General features: G+C 28.2%; 1 protein-coding gene across 1 annotated transcript in view; it reads left to right on the top strand.

The window, feature by feature from the left end:
• Positions 1–7,743, top strand: part of LOC119675883 (proteoglycan Cow) — a 30,696-nt gene extending 22,953 nt beyond the window's left edge. Inside the window, exons 7-11 of the mRNA XM_038087099.1 lie at positions 2,382–2,501; positions 3,005–3,104; positions 3,165–3,551; positions 4,008–4,145; positions 7,243–7,743. Of these exons, the coding sequence (XP_037943027.1) occupies positions 2,382–2,501; positions 3,005–3,104; positions 3,165–3,551; positions 4,008–4,145; positions 7,243–7,349 (852 nt within the window). The 3' untranslated portion in view covers positions 7,350–7,743. The remainder of the gene's footprint in view (positions 1–2,381; positions 2,502–3,004; positions 3,105–3,164; positions 3,552–4,007; positions 4,146–7,242) is intronic.
• Positions 7,744–20,796: the final 13,053 nt, after the last annotated feature.

The following is a 20,796-nucleotide window of genomic DNA, read 5'->3' as shown; positions in this document are numbered from 1 at the left end:
GCTGAAATATTTGTGTCAGACAAGCAACATAAACAATTTGTATTCATCATGTTGGAGTAAGTGGAGGCTGTATCTGTAAATTTCCTGCACTTGTAAAATGTGCCAAAAGCCTGTACTACAAATATACACATTAAGTGCAAGCTAAATCGGATAAGGGGAAAACGGTAAGATGTTTCCGGAGAACTATGCCCATAGTTTTGAAAAGCATCATTTAAAGTCAATTGTATCTATACAAAGCTGAGTGCTTAATAAAAGGACCAATTTTACAAAAAAACAATAAACTTAATGAGCGTATAATTTTGAATGTTTACATGATCTACGATTATATGTTTGCTTACGCAAATGATACAAGTTCCCATTAAAATAGATTAACAGAACAGCATATAAACTTTTATAAAGTCTCTCTAAATGGTCGAAGCTATGGAAACAAGAGAGATTACGACTTCTTGTGTAGCACGATTTGATGATTGATTTTGGTAATTTTCATTATCTTTTCACTATATTGTATACTGATATTGACTGTAAGATTCTTCAGATATAGTGTTTGAAAGTTGTATATTTTTATATTGATTATACAAGCAAGAAAGTGTAACTTGTATGCGAAATTTTTATGTCGATAACAATATAGTGTCAGCAGTTCTTTGTATATTAAATTCAAAAAGCTTATAACTCAAAAGCACGATAACTCGAGAACCAAGCAATATGGTAGTAGAAAAAGTTGGTCAGAATAATGAAATTTACCAAAATTCCTATTGAGAACTAACTGCCCTAAAAATTATATCCGTCACTAGGATAGTCTAAATCGCAATGAAATAAAGTTCATTAGTAATATTACCACCTCCTTTATTAGATCAATATTTAATATACATTGCTAAACGACTGAAGAGGCTAAACGCTTTTAAGTGAGGTTTGGGCAGTTCTTAAACGTTTTTTCCTCCTTCTCTAAACTTCAATTACTATATACCATATACCATTTGGCAAAGCACTCACTCAGTTTTCATTTTTTTTTTTCAAGAAATCTCGTTTACGAGTATACTCTGTGGGAGGGGTCCCTAAATCCACAACTTTGCAGCAAATTGGTGAGAGGGTTTTGCAACATCTTATCTAGGTAGAGTTTCATGTATCCTGCCCCAGTTTTGCATAGAATACTTACAGCTTTAGACTCTTAAGTATCATTTGTTTCATCAGATCTTCGAATTGTTTGTGTTAACTAGATTTTAATAACTCTTTTGAATAGTTATTGGAACAGCATTTCAAAACAGCACATTACAACGAAGTGATAACACATTATGACATATGTATTATAATGTAGGCTTTTTGGATACCAAAATTTAACTTTCTACCTATCATAGTTTTTAAGGTATCTAGGGATACCACTAATCTTATGTCACTGATTCCGAAAATATCGAATTTTGAATGGCAAATTTTTGTTTTGTCACACTGTGCGCTGTGGTCCCGAAAGAAGAATTACAAGGTTGCAATCGGGAGTTGTTGAACATTTTTTTTTTGCAGTAGGTTTAAAGCATCAAAAGCCATAGCATGAGACTTTAAGCCATTAAAACGACCTCTTAGGAATGAATGTAGAAGATTTCCAGCGTAATGCGAAAACTTCATACCAATTTTTAATGAGGAGTGATGTGGGCAATAGGTTTAATGCTTAGAAGTCTAGGTTTATCTAAATCAGAAAGTATGAGCTTGGAACAGGAGGACGGGGAGTATGTCTAGGGGGTGGAAGTTAATAAACGTGAGATATATATTTTTTTACTATTTCGTGTTTCAGTCTGGTAAAAATTAAAGTTAATTTTTTTGGTTTTCGGTTTAATTATGGTCTAAAGCCTTGCTGCTTATGGAGATTATTTTGAAAAGATATATGTATATATAATCACTATTACTTTTTTTACATTATTCTGATTACTTTTATATCAAACGTTCTTTTATATCAATCTCATAGGTTTAATATATTGATATCTTAAACAATTTATCTTTAATATTCAAAAGACGACACTCATAAAAATTGAGCATGGCCTTAATCAATATTCAAATCGAAGGAAAACTATTTATTTTTCTAGATACAATTTTCTATTGAGTATACAAAAATGAATTTGCATAACATACTTTAAACTGTATTAAAAAAAAACAAATAAAAAAAAACAAAGTGTAAAAACGAAATGCCATCCATAAAGTCAACTTGACAAACTATACTCGTGTATCGGAATTAATTTAATTTTTAAAATTCACTGAATAAATAATAATCGTAAATTTTGTCTATTTGTTTATTTATCTGTAAATATGTGTTTGGTTGTTTTTTTAACTGACTATTTGTTGTTGTTGTTGTATGTCTTTCGCTTGGCTGGTTTCTGCGCATCCAAATACATTGTCAGGATAAGGACGATAACAATCGACATTACAATCACATAAATTCCCAATTCACATTCACACCGGAGGAAATCAAATACGATAACAAACACTACAAGTACCTCAAGTACACCGCCTACAAAAAGGTAAGAATGAGTGTAGTGAACCAGCCAATGTCGTTGGTGGTGCTCCAAGTAGTACAAGTATAAAGATACATAAGTGCAGATACATATATATATATAGATATATAGATATATAGATATTAGTATGCAATATATTTGTTTTTGTTTTTGTTTTTTCTGTTTGTGTGCATTTGTATTATTTGAAGAAGTGTGAAAACGGAAACGGAAGTGTGCATTGGGTGTAATACATAGTAAAGTGCGCTATCGTAAAGGATGTACTGTGCTGTACTGTGCTGTGCTGTGCTTCTGCTATGCATGAGCTGTTGCCTTAAATATTTAATTTGTGTAGTATTTCGCAGAAAAACAACGACGAAATGAAAGAAATCTTAACAATACAACGAAAATGTTAAAGCAACACTCGTAATAATACAAAATTGCTTTAGATTTACATAAACAAATTGCAAAACTAAATTAAACTTAATTTTACATATAAAATACAGTTGAAGTTTATTTTTTTAAATCAACAGGATAATCAATATCAAGAGGATAAACACAAAATTCGCGGTTACAATGAAGTAGTTGAAAAGCCACAGAAGTACATCAAGAACAATAACAACATCAATAGTGGTGCGTATTTTGTGGTTTACAAATTAAAATAATTTTCTTTCATTAATTCATGACTTACAGGATATCCATCGAAGTCACCTGAATGCAAACCACAACAATTGACCGCAATTGGAAATCGCCTATTGGATTGGTTTTCAGTAATTATGGCCGATAGCAAGAAACGTCGACAGCACAATCAAAAATCGAAAGCACACTTCCCACCCGCCTGCAAGACAGAAGCCAAATGGATGTTCGGACATTTGGATTTGAACAATGATGGCTTACTTTCACTGCAGGAAATGTACGATTTGGAACATGATCAAAATGAGCGTTGCATTAAACCATTCATCGATACTTGCGACTTGGATCAGGACAATTCAATAAATACACGCGAATGGTGCCGCTGCTTCGAGAAAACTGATCGTCCTTGCGCTGCTGTTAGACGAAGAATTGCCGGCGACTTTGCAGGTGAGATAGGTACAGGTGGAATTTTATTTCTTACAAAAGACTTACTTTCAATTAGTTTTTTTTCCTCCCAAATGAACTAAAATAAAAAATGTTTATGGAAAAGTGAAAGTATTAAGCACGCAAAGTAACTTATTCAAATATTCAAATATAAAACATAAAACACAAAACATAAAAGAGGAATTTAAGTTTTAATGAGCTTTTGCAAATTTTCCCCAACAGTTTTAAAACTTTTTCTACCTTACAGAATATTGTATGCTTGCTAAATATTTAAAATAAATTCACTACCGAAATGCTTTACACACAATTTTTTTCCACAATGAAATTTAATTTTTAATAATTCCTTTAATTTCTCTTAAAGCTTATTTAAATGCTTTTTGCTTTTATGAAGCAAAAATTTCATCCAGCCAAAGTTACTCATAAATTTGTTCATTCTTGTTTGATATTTTTGTGAATTAGGCGCATATGCACCTGACTGCGATATTCAAGGATTCTACAAGCCCACCCAATGCCACAATTCAGTCGGAGTTTGCTGGTGTGTGGATAAACACGGCGTTGAGTTTGCCAATACACGCACTAGAGGAAAGCCTAATTGCGGTAAGTGTGCACGCAAACTACAAATTAAGGAATATTCGAGTATTCAGTATCGATTCAATAACGTGCAAGTTAAATTATTTAATAATAAATAGATTTATCAAATCTCAGTGATAGCAGATAATTATTTATTCAAGTAATTTAGTTGAATACGAGGGATAACTGTAGGCGAATTGTTTTCAATACTTGCCTGCAAATTCAATACTTGAATAATAACTCTCGAACAAGACATTAACATTAACATCAACATTAACATTAACATGATCAATTAATAATTATAATTCAATAAAATACATTACAATAAAATCTCTTCAGTGATTGAGAATACCCAAGAGATCAGCACATTACAATACTCGCCTGACATTGTCTTTAAATGCCACGTTGACAGGTTATTTGGATATAAAATTAAATGAAAATGAAAATAATATTTATTTTAATTTAAAATTGACTTTTATAATAAACTAAAGGATTTGCTTAGATTCTAAATCAAATCTAAATTAAATCTAAATCAAGTTATTGAATAGCCTTTATCCACACATAGTATTTGAAGCTAAATATTAAAGATATATTGAACTAATATATCTTATATTATTTAATTTAAGAATCAAAAAAAAATATATATAATTAATTAATTCAATTTTTCCATAGCTAGTTTCTGATTTCGTTTTAATATAACACAGCAAATGAATGAACTATATATATTATATTATCTAATTTAAGAATCAAAAAAAAATATATATAATTAATTAATTCAATTTTTCTATAGCTATTTTATGATTTCGTTTTAATATAACACAGCAAATGAATTTGTTAATGAACTTTCACAGCAAATTAACAAAACCCAAATTCGAACATACAAGTTAAGTACGGCTTTAAGTCAGTTGGCTAATGAACATTGATTCTGAGCTTTAAAACTGGCAAGGCACAAGTTCTTCAACCCTTGATACTTGAAGTGTCAAAAAATTAATTAGGAATAAATAAATATAAATATAATTCTAAAACCACTGATAATAGATATTTTCCAATACTCGAAATAGCCAAAAATTCAATTAATTATTAAATAATAAAATTTTATTGAATAATTTAGTACTTTCATCAAAACAAACGATAAAAATCAATTTTTATTAAAGTAACTAAACAATCCAAATTTTAGCACATGTTAGGATATAACATTATATTTTATAGAACAATAATACAAGAGAAGAAATTTGTATCCAAATAAGCATGCTCACATCTTAATAATATTCTTCCAGACAGAACTACACTTTATACCCAACGCTCGATTGAACTACAGAATACATAGTTTTTCACTGGATATTTTATAGAACAATAATACAAGAGAAGAGAAGAAATTTGTATCCAATTAAGCATGCTTACATCTTCATAATCTTCTTCCAGACAGAACTACACTTTATACCCAACGCTCGATTGAACTACAGAGTACATAGTTTAAACGTAATAAACTACCGTAAACTACCGTCACTTTTACATACGAATCATAGGAATTCATAGAATTAATAGAATTCATAGGAACTGCGCTGTTACCCATTGAAGCTATACGTTTGAATATAGTTTCCTCTTTGGGAGGGAGCGAGTCCAATCTAACACCTCTGCTGTTCTTTGCGTCACGACACTTGGTTAAAAAGTAAGACCACATTTACCACAACACTTCTATTAAGAAATCAATCTCTATTCGTCAGGACAAGCGAAGCTGTGGGTCTTGACCTTAGTAGTAATATAGTAAATGGATTTAAACCAGAATTTTATTGTATTTTTATTCATTGTAGTAAGATAACTAATTCTATGTTAAGATTAAGGTAGTGATTCACCAGCGCTAACATTATCTTTTGTAAAAAATCTTAAACAAGCTACTTATTTCACCAAAGACATAAACCCTAATTCTTTTAAATGTTAAATGCATTTTAATACTTTGAATAAACTTCAACATTTTATGTCTATGCATAAGAAATGTTCCATTTACATTTAATAAATCTAACATGTTAAATCTAAGCAAGAAACTAGTTACTTCTGCATATAATAGTTATTATGTTAGTATGAAACTTGTGTTATAATTTAATACATTTTCAACTCAACAAAATCCTTCTAGTTTATAATTGTTTATATATTTAGACGAGTAATGTTAATTGTTTTAATTGTATGGCGTTCAAACCTCTTATTGAAGTGCCGTCACCCTCATGGACCCATACACACCTTGGTGATTATAAATCCATACCTTCAGTACATCGTCCGAACATAAGTGTTGTTTGGTCACTGGAACTATTAGAATACAGTAATAAATATAAATAAATAAAGGATGGCATATCTACCCCAAATTGTACAATAACCTCAAAATAATTTAAGATAATCAGACTTGCGAGTAATAAGTAATTTATAGACATCACACAGATTATCATAAATAAATCCTTTTAAATAGTTTTAAAATATTTTCTAAAAACATAGTTTCGTACTCTGTGTACATTTACTATATATGTAGGTATATATATATATACCTTTTTAATATATAGGATTGAATAACCAATAATATAGGAGTAAGAATTAATTTGTGAATGTCAATTATGTTTGACAATCTTTTTAAATAGTTTTAAAGTAATGCAAAAAATAAAAATAAAATGTTAAATTATATGTATTATATTTATAGTGCAATGCATAGATTGGTTCTTAATAACCACTTATAAAGCAATAAGAGTCAATTTGTGATTGAGTGTTACTTATTTTAAATAAACTTTATAAGCAGTTTAGAAATAATTCGAAAAACATAGAATATTCTTTAAATTTTTATGATTTAATGACCTCATAAATGGAAATAAGAATCAATTTGTGAGTGAGTGTCAGTTATTTCTGATAATCTTCTTAAGTAGTTTTGAAGTAATTTAGAAAATATGAAATATTTTTCGTAATTTATTTTAATGATAATATTCCAATTTGCTTAAAAATAATTTTACACTTTTGCAAAAGTTTTGCATTCATAAAGTTTTTGCATGAAATTAAATATTTTAGGTTTACGGCTTTAATTGCCAAACTTTCTGAAAATAGTTACAACCTCTTTACTATAAGTGTTTTGGTATTTTTATCCTTTCAGAATCGGTAGTAAACAACGCATCATCACTTACATCCGACGATGAGGATGAGGAAACCGACGACGAAGATAGTGCGGAGGGCAGTGCTGATCAAATGCTTGTATTTTAAATGAAACTCAACGAATATTTTGATTTTTAAATAAAAATATATTAAAGAAATATCTACAAACAAGCAAACTAAACGCATTTTAGTAAAATCACTTATGAAACAGAGAAGGATTATTATTTTGGTTTAATCCAAAACCAAATGCAGTAAGAGTATATAAAATGCATATAACCTTTAATATAACAATTATCTGCAAACAAAGTGCAGTAATGCTTAAAACTGAAAGAAATTTTTGAATTTTTGAATTTTTGGAACTGCAAATAAATTAAATACAAATAAAATAAAATATAAATTTCACAGAAGACAGCAATTAAACGGATAAATATTTAAGTAAATAATTGAAAGTTTTGATGCTTTTAATTTCCATAACAAATACCAAAATTATTATTAAATAAAAATTATGTGTAAGTTGTCAAATCATTAAAATTGCTATTAAGAAAATAACTAAAATAATTGTAGAGTAATTTGTAATTAAATAAAAAGAAATCATTTAAGACATTTGATATACAAAAACCAAAGTAAAACAAAATTCATTGTTAAAAGAGCGTCAAATTTTATAAATGCAAAGCTTATTTAAACTTAAGTAAATTAAGAAAAATTAAGAGATTTAATTTTAAAATTAAAATTGCACTCATTTTTGCTAAAAGTCCCACAAGAAAGCAATTTAAATAATTATTAAAGTCAAATTTTTGGTTGATTTTGAATCCGTCTTTAGCTTTTAAAGTAGTAAAATTAATGTTGAATTAAGCTTAAGTTAAAAATTCATCTAAAACATAAATAAATGAAAATATATTGTATATTTGAATGTTTTGTTGGAACACGCTAAAAATCCGCCCAATACATTTTGTGATAGGTTTTGAAAGTAATTCAAGCTAAATCAAATCTAATAACAATTTTTAATTATTAAATTAAAATGAAGTTAAATCACTTTTTGTTGTTATTTGTTTGTGCAGTCAAAATGCAAGGCTTTATTGAGTTATATATTGAGTTTAAATTTATTTATAATATAAACACGCTAATAATATTTATAACAATTTAATATATATTATTATTATCAAGCATAATAAACAAAAGAAAAAACCTGTAACTGCTACCTTCAAAGAGAAAAGTGTTGCCAACTGTAGTTTATTATAGTTAATGATAAAATGTATAAGGCTTTAAGGCTTCATAGAATGACTGCAAGCGCTATAGAACAATAGAGGAAGTGAGAAATAGTTTGATAAGAGCAAATTATTAATTATAATAAAAAAAATAAATAATAAATGTTTAAAAAAATAACACATATATATGCTTCTTTTAAAGATATCACTTTTTTAAGACATAATTTATGATTTTTTCACATATTACTACAGCTACTAGATGTGACAACTTTAAATTTAGTTCTGCTAAATGAATAGTTAAGTGAACGTTGTAATGTGTCGTAAATTTAAAAATGTTTTCAATGGTTTTTATTGTGTTAATTTAAGGTAAACACAAACAACATTTTAACATAAATATTTAGATAATTTTAATATAAAAAATTTGTTTACATTTTTCAAGTATCATACATACTTTCAACATATTTTAAAAGAGTACTTAATATATAATTAATTATTAATGTTTTATGTATGTACTAATGTATAAAATAAAGTAATACTGAAACTTCACAGTAGCTCTGAAATTTTCAATTATATTGAATATTTGTTGTATTTAATGTTGTTTAACTTTTAATGTAAAAATGAACTTTCTTAAGATTTTTATCAATTTTTCTCAGTGCTCAGATATTTACATAGGCGTAGCCAGCTGAGTCCATAACGAAATTTCATTACTTGACTAAATTACTATTTTATTATAAAAATGTTACAGATTTATGTAAATTAAATAAAACGAACTCTTAAAATTAAACAACAATAAAGAAATTTCGATAGAGTTCTTTCCTGTTCAGGTTCTTGACTACGTTTATGAATGAAGTTAGTGTTTCCATACATACAATACCTAAGAAATACAATGAGTATATGAGTATATATTTCCATTAATGTTTTGGAAATATTTTATACAGAGATTCACTTTCTAATAATTATGAATATCTGAAATAATGAATTCTAAAATGAATTGCTTTAAGACAAAATGGCTTGAAGAATTAATTTGTGAAATGAAAGGTAGAGATATTTAAAATTATTAAATGTATTGTTTGAAAAGATATCATTATCTTAAAAAAGATATCATTATTATTTTAAAAGATATCAATTTTCATATATATACATATACTATGAGTATATATACGTCTTCAATATATATGTATATAACATATATGCACTCAATAAATATTGGAGTTAGCATTTTTCTAGAATTTCCACATAAAACAATATTTGGTTTACTACGAAGAAGTTTAAATTATTTACAGTTAAAGTCTTGCCGATGATTTTAAATAATTAGTATTAAAATATTCTATAAAGTAAACCATCATTCACACACTTATATCTTTTATTTCAAAAGCAAGTCACTTAAAAACTAATGCAAATCACAATTAAAAAGTATACTTAGAAGTTGTCTAATGCAATAAACCGTTGATTTTAATTAGGAATATCCTTAGAAGTACACCTTACATAACACACTGTTGATTTATATAATAAATTTAAGAAATAGATTGAGAAGTTATTAACAAATTTGTGTGCTTAATATATATAAAATTTAATAATAAATTTATTATAAACTATAAGTCGTGTTAATATATAAGTGAAATTAAAACACACATATATGTATAAACATATATATAAATGTAAAATCACTTAATATTTAAGAAGCATTTTTAGCCATAATTAAATGATTATTGCAATAAAAACAGAATTTATAAAATTAATATATAGTAAATTTGTGTACCAATATATTTATATTTTATTTTATTATTTAATTATTTCAAAGCACATAAATTACTCTTAACTAAAATTTCAGTATACATATATAAAATTTGCTTAATTTTATATATATAAAAAACTTAATTAAAAGCGTATATATAAAATAAATAAAAACGAAAGGAAAAAATCATTATTTGTAGTATAAATTATACAAATATTATCAATTGGCTAGTATATAGTTGCAGAAATGAAAACAAATAAAATGAAAATAATGCAAATTTTAATTTATAAGAAAATATTGAATTATTTATTTAAACTTAAAATCATTTATTATATTTATACAAGAAACCATCATTAGGCAATTTTGTAATGAATCATGTAGTACACAAGAACAAGCTCTGCTTCAAATAAATAAATAAATCCTTGTAATCAAAAATCAAAATGAATATCAATTACCAAATTAATCTTATTATATATCTATTAGTTATATAAATTTGTTTAAGTCATTTAACACACCGTCTCACATTAATTTTGAAATATCTACAAAATTTTTACTATCATACATATATAATATAAGTTAAGTACATACATATATACATATACTCGTACCTACATCTATACACATGTATTGCTTTCTATATACAAAGTGCAAGGATTGAAGTGAAATATATTGCAAATTGTAACTTTTTGAACAAACATCATTAAATAAAATAATGTAGGTAACATATTTATAAAAGACAAAATAAAGTGGAAAATTAATTCTTTACACACCACAAACATTCCGTAATAATGTAATCCTAAATATTTATATTTGTATTTGCATATGTATAAGTTGATTTTATGATGTGTTTATTAATGGAAAACTTAATATAATAAAAATCATTTAATGCTAAAAAGTTATGTTTTCTTTTTTTTGTGTGAGTAAGGAGATGAAATGCTTTAGGCAGCGTTAAACCGACCGTCGCCCGATTTACCCGATTCCAACTGTAGAGTATACTCATTAAAACAGCCTCTCTTCTTTATCGAGATTACTCCCCCAGGACCGCTCTCAAGTAACTTTAAGAAGAATCCCTTATGCGTTAGCTTTCCACACCGTATACTCCTTGTAGAACCAACGGTCCCTGGAAAATCTCGAGATTTCTTTCCGTTTTAGCTTAGTTTGCGTCTTAGTCTTTCTTCTTTATCTCGAGTACGTTTCTGATAAATTGTGTGATTTTATTTCAATTTGCTGCTCGATTTTTCATTTTCTCATTGATACTCACGACATTGAAATGACCTATATAATTTTCTAGTAACGTTCTTTCACTATGCCATCAATCGCAGTTGAAAAAAATGTGCTCAGCATTGTTCCCGTTTGTTCCGCAATATATACAGTTTCGATTGCTCTACTTTTTTCATTCTGTATAGATATTCTTGACAATATCCATGACTAGATAGTTGTCAATCTTGCCGTAGTTCATTTATGTCTACGATTTTACATTTGAGATTACCTATACTGTCCATCTTCCTCCTAAATCGAAGTTCCATCATTGTTGCCAAATCTGAAAAATTTGTTCTCTTATGTATAGAAAATTTGTTAAGTTGTTATTCCCAGCGTTTTCTCCGTTCACAGACCTATAGGTCAATAGGGCTGATTCCGTTGTTCGCTAGAACTTTTGCCGCTGATATAGTTTGATACTCTCCTCGAAGTGCAGCAGTCCATTGCACTTAAAATTTTTACCCAAAATTGGCATTCGTAAGGTAGTATTTGGTTTGTGCTCGCCATAAGTAATATTTGCACCATAACTACTACAGCGATATCATCTGCGAAACTTACAAGGTATATGTCATCAGGCATCTTAGTTTTTAGGATTACATCGTATAACATGTTCCACAAATCGGCGCCCAGAATAGCCCGTAGTGCTATGCCTAAAGAGATACGTTTTTGTCTGTGTTATTCTTACTTATGCACAACCCTGATATATAATGGAAAACCATATTAGTGCGTCCAAATAGAAACGTGATTGGGGAGAAAATTATAAAACTAGTATCTGTTGACCGCGAGGTCCAAATAATATCGATAATAGTATTATATCAATATATACCACAATATATCAATATATCTTTCACTGCGGGGTAGAGATTATAGAATATTCGCGGGGTAAGACATGACTGTGAACGAAAACTTAGACGTCACCTGATGCTGTTCGGAGTATAAATGGTAGTGAGTGGGTTTCACTTGCGGCACCCGACTGAAGATGTAAATCAGGTACAACAACTGTCAGAGCCCATAGCTTCAATTGTCCTGACAAATCCATGTTCACCTCTTTAATGGTCGTATCGTGATGACTGCACTCATTACTTTCATTCTATGTGAAGTTGCATTTTACAAGTGGATGCTATGCTCTAAAGAACAGCAGAGGTATTAAATAGAATTCGCTACTTACCTAATGAGGGAACTATAACCAAATATGTAACTTCAATTGGTACCGTTAAAACTCCTTATATCGGTACGTGTGTTAGGAAAGCCGTGGAAGGTAATCACGTTGAAAATATATAGACTCTTATTTTCAATTTACTTGATCATCTAATTAAAAACTATAACATTAGTCTCTTAAGAAGATAAATCTATCTAGAATATGATTTCTACTTGGATTGTAATGAGCAATCTTGTCTTTTTATTGGATTTCGTCCAAAAGGAGAATTTTAAGCCACGATTTTTTCTTTACATCTCATATGACGATATCAGTAACGAGATGTAAACACGGTTGCATATTCGTACCTCAAACCACTAGAAATTATTTTGATCGATTTTAATGGATTTAATAGATAATGGACTTAAATGTTTTTTTAATAAACTTTATGAAATTGAGTCTTATTTTTTTTTGTCCATTTTATGTCTTATCGTAGGAAAAGAATAATGAACCTACAGTTTCTATCTTGATTTGATATTAGAAAATCTTTAAAGTTAGACATTTTAATATTCATTTGAATAAATTTGTATAAATTTTGTTTTGTTCAAATTAGTTCTACTATAGTATCTATAGTAGTGTAGCCCTACTATAATTGACATTCTTCACTCCAACAGAGTGTAGTATATACCTACTATACTATATGGGCCATTATTTACTCTAACAGAGATCTACTATAAGTTAATTTTTTACTCCATTAAGAGCTTAGAACTCTTTTATTTTATATTCCGTATTTATTAAGAAAAATAAAGTAACGCTTATGCATTTTATTCTGTTAAAATTAGTTCTACTATAGTATCTCTACTACTATAGTAGTATAACCCCTTGCCATTCCTCACTCTGAGTGTAGTATAGACCTATTACACTATGTGGGCCACTCATTACCCCAACAGAGATCTACTATAGGTTAATTCTTTACTCCATTAAGAGCTTAGAACTTCATTATTTTGTATTCCATTCTAATCAAGAAAAATAACATAATATTTTATCAATCTTGTTCTGTTTAAATTAGTTCTACTACAAGTATAGTATCTATACTACTATAGTACTGTAGATCTTTCCATAGTTGACATTCTATACTCCAACAGAGTGTAGTATATGGGGCATTCTTCACTCCAACAGAGATCTACTATAGGTTAATTCTTTATTCCTTGAAGAGCTTAAAACTTCATTATTTTGTATTCTATACTAACTAAGAAAAATAAAGTAACTCTTTATCCATTTTACTTAAACTTAATACCTCTATGTTAAAACATTTCTGTTTCGCATGCATTAAAAAGTGAAATATTTTACAACATATTAAAAAACTTTTAACAAATAAAACATTATTTCACTTTCACTTTAAAATCCCAGAAAAAAAAAGCTGCGACACATTTATTTACGCTCATTTCAAACTTTACTTGGAGTCATTCACAAAACATAAAAACAAAAAAAATATTTTAGGCCTTTTGCTAGTCTGATTCTGACAGTAAAGAATTTCAGTCACTGCCACTTTGTTGCAGTACATATATATTATACATACAATGGCGAGTAGTACATCAAAGGATATTTCCACGAAGGATGCTTTCAAAATAATATATACGCTTTTATGCCTATAGTCAGGGCCTATTCCAAAAACTATAAAGAAAAAAAAAAATAGGAAAAATTTATGTTTGCTGCAGTTGGCAAAATGACGTAATTTTTATACGGAAAAGCGGGTCAAAGTTTATTATAGCAACACATAAAACTATTAGCGTGACTTCTCAAAATATCACAAAAAAAAAAAAAAGAAACATCACTGAAACGTCAGCAACACTTCCAACAACAGTTTAATATGGCTTAAATGTTGCTCTGTCTCTATGCATTTTTTGTATGCAAACTTGAAACAAAACAAAAAGCGATGAAATAAAAAATTGTGCCAAATCCGTCGACCGACAAAGTTTACCATATTACCTTGAACCATAAATTTCATAATATATATATAAAAAATAAATATAAACGAAAAAATATATATCTAAATACCTAAACAGAAATGAAAACTTCACATGTTGCGAATTTTTCATACACACCAACCAACCAACGCTACGTGGAAACTCTCTTAACTACTGAACTGGCAAAACATTATTACCTGCAAGGGAATACCGTAGTGGGTAGAGTGGATATGTGGGCAGAACACTGAAAAACTACTTCTACTACTTACATAGTAGTAGCAAGTAGCAAGTAGCAAAGTATATGCAAAGTAGCACACTGTGATATATGAGCTCGGAAACAAAAACTAAAACCATTGACTTTATGAGCCGAGTGTTGGTAGTGGTCTTCTTGCGGCACAAAATTCGTCTAATTAAAAATGCCAAAAAGTCGCCATGCGAACTAAGCCAAACTCCATAGTATAGTATTAGTCACTATGATAAGGCTTATGATGACGACGGCTGATGCTTACGTTGAAGCACATGAAGTTGTCATGTGTTGCGTTCTTCCACATAATTTTATTTTATTTTTTTTTTTTTTGTTTTTTTTTCCATTTTTTGTGTGTTATTTTGAACTCAATATGAACTAGAATGGCCTCACCTTTAGGCCGAATTGGTACTACGTTGCGTATGAATGAGCATTTTAGTGCGGTCATGCATTGCTCGCAACTCACCTGCCAACTTCTCTAACGCACTCATGGGCCCACATATTTCCCAAAAACAAAAAAAAAAAAAATTCTAGGTTTTTGAGTTGCTAAAGGAATTATGCAAATAAGTATTGTCATGTGAAGTACTAAATGTATCTTTGGAAAGCAGTAGCAACTGTGCTACAACCAACATTATTAACAATTTAAATTTAAATTAAGCAATTCGGTTTATTTGTTTATGTCTCGTCACCATAAAAATATTTAATTCACGCGTGTGAATTGCAAATTTAAAATCGTGTCGTTTTATTCAAAAAAAAAAAAGTGAATTTCAATGTTTGTTTGTTTTAATAAACAATATAATTACAATATTAAACAACACTCAGGGCACACGAATTCTTAGGAACATTGCTCTGTTCCTATGTAATTAAAACTATTTTGGCATTTAAACACCAAAAATAAATCTCGACTTACTTGCGGGGGTTGCAACATAAATTCTTGTCAAGTTGTCAGTGGTCAATTGTTGACAATAAAACGAATACAAATCGTTTCGTGGCTTTGTTTGGATTCATTTGAATTTGAATTTAAATTTGTATTTAATTTAATTTAATTTAATTTACTTTTATTTTATTTATTTATGCATTCATGAAGTTTTTAGTTCGAAGCTTAAAACCAAGACTATTGCATTCATTTATTATACAACTTGATATGACCAAAGAATTTCAATAAGTAAAAATAGTTTATTTAAACTTGATTAAAAGATTGATTGAATATTTTAAGAGTTTAATGTAGAGCACATAAATTTTGTTAACTGAAATCGAATTATATAATTCAACAAATCGAATAAATTTCAGAGTTATATAAGATGTGCTTTTATTAAAACAATAACAAGAAGATTGGTTAGCTACAAAGTATTTTTAAGCAATTTCAGTTTTATTTTAATTAGCTTATTTTCAATACAATAGTAAGAATACAGCCAAACCTGTCTATAGCGAATCTCCCTATAACAAATTCCTCCGTATAACGAAATTTTGTTGAAGGCACAGCGATTTTTATATACTTGAACCTCTCCATAGCGATCTTCTTTACAACAAAAACCTCTCTATAACGAAGACATATCTATAACGAAGTTTTTCATATATATATTCATATATATTTTCATATATTTGAACCTCTCTATAGCGATCCTCTCAATAACGAAGACCTCTCTATAATAAAGACATCTCTATAACGAAGTTTTTCATATATATATACATATATATTTTCAAATATTTGAACTTTTCCATAGCGATCCTCTCTATAACGAAGACCTCGCTATAACAAAGACCTCTCTATAACGAAGTTTTTTGTAGATACCTACCAACGACTTCATTATAGAGAGGTTTGACTGTATTTATTTAATAACAAAATTACACATAATTTATTGTTAATAACAATTTTGCATAATTTTTATAATATATCTTTGTTAATTATAAACAATATGGGAGCTGAACACAGGTTAAGTAAACCCGCACACGTAGTACTTAATATCTATTAAGTACAATTCAGCAATAGTCATAAATTAACAAATAGTTAAGATTGTACCAATAAAGGATGTTTAAAAAAAAAATTATAAACAATATATATAGTATAACACAGCTTAACTTTTATATTTATAAGACTTTGAATAAAGATATATCCAGTTCATGGTCTTAACTGATTTTTTAAGCGATATAGGTATATCATTCAGTATGAATGTGTAGTAGTACAACTTTACTTCTACATTTATCAAAATCGTAGAACTGACTTAATTTGATGTCCAGTGATATATACGTTATCATTGAGTATAAATTTAATAAAGTACAGCTAAACTTTTTCATTTAGCCAATTATTAAACCTGATTCGATTTGTTAGCATTATTCTAGTGATATATAACATTGCATATAATGATAAATTCATTATTAGTTCAGTACAATTTTAACAGAATACAGCTTAACTTTTATATTTAGAAGACTATAATACAAGGTTGTGTAGTTAATGGTCTTAAACAATCGTAGCACTATTTAAACAATATATATCATTGAGTATAAATTTATTATAGTACAACTTAACTTCTACATTCATCAAAATCGTGGAACTGACTTAAATTGATGTCACTATTTCAGAGACATATGTCATTGAGTATAAATTTAGTAAAATACTGCTTAACTTTTATATTAAGGACGTGTGCGAGTTAGGCTAAGTTGATGCTACCAAATGGGAAATTTTTTGGGATTTTTTGCACTGCACACATTTAGCCATTTATCAACACATACCGACACATCACTACATTATCGGCATAACTTAGAATTTCCCTCATTTAGAACGCAACTTAGCCTAACTCGCACACGACCTAAGTTAAACATTTATATTTAATAACATATATAAGATTTAGTAAGTTTATTTAAGTAAGCAGAATCTATTTTATATTGAAACTATGTGAGCCAGTGCACTTGAGCACTTTTACACTTTGATAACTTGAGATATTTTCAAAACCCCTCTTTACGCCTTGACTGCATTATTATTTATCATTTTATCAGACTAAGCAATAATTGACATCAGATCTGCATACCTCCCCGAGGAGCCTGTAATCATTCTAAGATTAGATAACGCGGTATTGGTAAGTATGTCAGTTTTCGCAAATAAATTCAAGGCTCTATCCTTTATGTATTTTTTGATCAGTTCAATCTTGAAGTTCATGTGGATGTCATTCGTCCTAATGTACCATGGTACCTTGAAAATTTTTCTCAAAGCCTAGCTTTGTGCAATTTCTAGCTGGCGAATAGTAGTGTTTAAGGCTTTGCTAAACGCTACACAATCATATAGAAGTGACGGACGAATTATTTGGTTATATATCAGCTTCCTCTTCTTAGATTCTTTTCAGTTGAACATATTTAAGCCAAGTGAATCGTTTGTCCACCGTGATACCAAGATATTTAACGCTATCCTCTTAGTTTTGTGTTTTCTTTGCTATTCGAACCCTTCTAAATTTAAAAAAAAAATATCTTCTTTTTCATTACAAGAAAGCTTAGCTTTTTCGGCAAAACTAATTAAACTTTAATAAATTTATTTTATAATAATATAGTTGTAATATTAATATACAAATAATGTGCATATATATAAATTTTAATAAAATTTTAAAATAAAATAATTAAGAGGGGTTTTGAATAACAAAGAAAGAAATAAAGGACAAACACAAAAATTTATTTTAATTTTATTGAAGTTTGGCTGACCATACAACGCTGTTTCGAGTATTTCCAAGTACTCTTCATCAGTGGTCTTTGAAAATAATCGAATTTTATTTAATTAGTTTATAGTCCGTATATAATTTGTTTGGACTGCAAGTGCCAGGCTTAGAACTCGTGCCTGTCAAATTAGAAGCGATGACTAATCGTGTTTATCCACAAGAAGCCAAGGCTGCATAAACTTTCAATGCTCAAGTTTCAGGTTTTATTCTAAATTTTAATAAAGCTTCTTTGTCACCATACAAAGAAAGTCTACCTTTACAGCAACATGAATACTTTATTCTAAAATAATTAATAAATAAAATTCTTTCTATATTAATGTGGCAAACTATCTATTAACTAATTAAACATTTATATTATATAGCATATATAGTGTTTTAAGTAAGCAAAAAATATTTCCCACAATATTTATAAAAAATATTAATTTAATAATTTATTTCTCAAGATTATTTTTCTCATAGCTTTTGCCATCTCATTAGAAACTACAATAAACGCTATGCAATTCCTCGTCAGACAATAACTTCATCGAAGATGAATGAATAAATGTACTTCTAATAGATTCAAACTCAATTGATGCTGAAATTGAATACATCTGATAAATAAAAACATTTCATGTAAACATGCATAATTTAATTAGTTGTTAAAGTACATTCCTAAAACTAACTTCCTCTTAACAACAAAATATGCACTTGTCACATGAAAAAAAATTAAAGTTCCACAACTGATAGAAATAATTAACGATTGACATAGTAGCAATATATGTGCTAATGCATATTGCTTCAATTGAATGTATTGCCAACAATGGAAACCACTGAACTAGTTAAAATATCATTGAACAGAGTCGCAACTGAATACACAAGTCGCTACCGCATGCCACATGCTACCTCACATTGTTACTTACTCGAGGCACGCTCCAAACAGTCTATGTTTCTAGCCACAAATATGCAAACATCTTACCAAATTAAAAATAAACAAACCATGCACATGACAGATACAAGATACAAGATACTTTCGTTACTCTCATTACACACGTCAAAGCTAATGAGTTGCGTAGCTTTGAATATGAAGTTCGTAATGACAAAAACAGTAATTATTGAAGAAAAAAAATTTTTCAATTCATAATTATTATCACAATTATTTAATAATAATTGTATCTATAAGAAAAATTATAAAATTGTAAAATTGTAAAATTGTAAAAATGTAAAAATGTTAACAGTGGTGGCGACATGCAAGTGCAGTTTTGTGTTCCGCCATAAGTTGATTAAGTTGCATTTATTTTTTAACTGAAACTGCAATTTGTTCATTAACAATTGAAACTAATAATTATAACTATTTAAATAAGTATAATTATTAATATTTAATAAATATATTTGCGTATGTTTACATTTTTTCAGCTCGACTGCTCTACTCAATCGCTCTACTCAGAAGGAAAGAAATTTGAATTATTCCCACAGAGATGCGAAGAGATAGTATTTCATAGTGACAGCGTGAAAATTGTACAACAACAACACAACAACAACATTTTGCACAAACATACGTTTCATTTGAGATACAGATTGAGATAGTCACTCACATAGATACAAATTTAGATACGTCGCGCTTAGCGTAAGTCATGCAGGTGAATTATTACTTACCTTTTTTTTTGTTGTTGTACTTTTTCAGCTTTTCGTTTTTCGTCTAAAACTCAGGGATTAACATTAACGTTAAGGTTTGCTCATTTAACATTGTTAACAATAAAATTCAATGAATAAAAAACAAAACAAAATATTTTGAATCAATTTAACGATCGCATTTACTGAGTATCGCGCGGTCTCAGTGTGCAGTTTTACTTCGTTAGCGGAACAGATCGTTTGAAACTACTTCAATTTTTGCAAATAAAAATTATATAAAATAATTAAAAATAAAAAAAAATTAAGTTTTAATTGATAAATAATATAGTGGGAAATAAATACTTAACGTATTTTTAAAGACAAGAAAAAAGCTAATATTTCATAAAAATAGTTGTGTAATTTCACTTTTAAATGTGATGTAAAATATGGAATAGGCCTCTTTTGAATTAAAGTATAAAAAAAAAATATATAAAAAAATTTTAAAATTAATATTCAGTTAATTGTTTAAATAAATATATAGTGTTACACCAAGAAAAAAATATTTTTTATTCACATATTTGAAAAAAATATATAAATTTATGTAATTAAATTTAATAAAAACAAAGATTAGTGAAATTTGAATAAATTTTATAATAATAAAAATATGTTTTAATTTTTTAACAATGCTAAAAATAATTTTTCAAATACATATTTCCATCATGCT

Source organism: Teleopsis dalmanni, chromosome 2 (assembly GCF_002237135.1).
Source record: "Teleopsis dalmanni isolate 2A chromosome 2, ASM223713v2, whole genome shotgun sequence".
NCBI classification, from domain to species: domain Eukaryota; kingdom Metazoa; phylum Arthropoda; class Insecta; order Diptera; family Diopsidae; genus Teleopsis; species Teleopsis dalmanni.
Note: the sequence above shows the minus strand (reverse complement) of the source record. Positions and strands in the feature narration are given on the sequence as shown.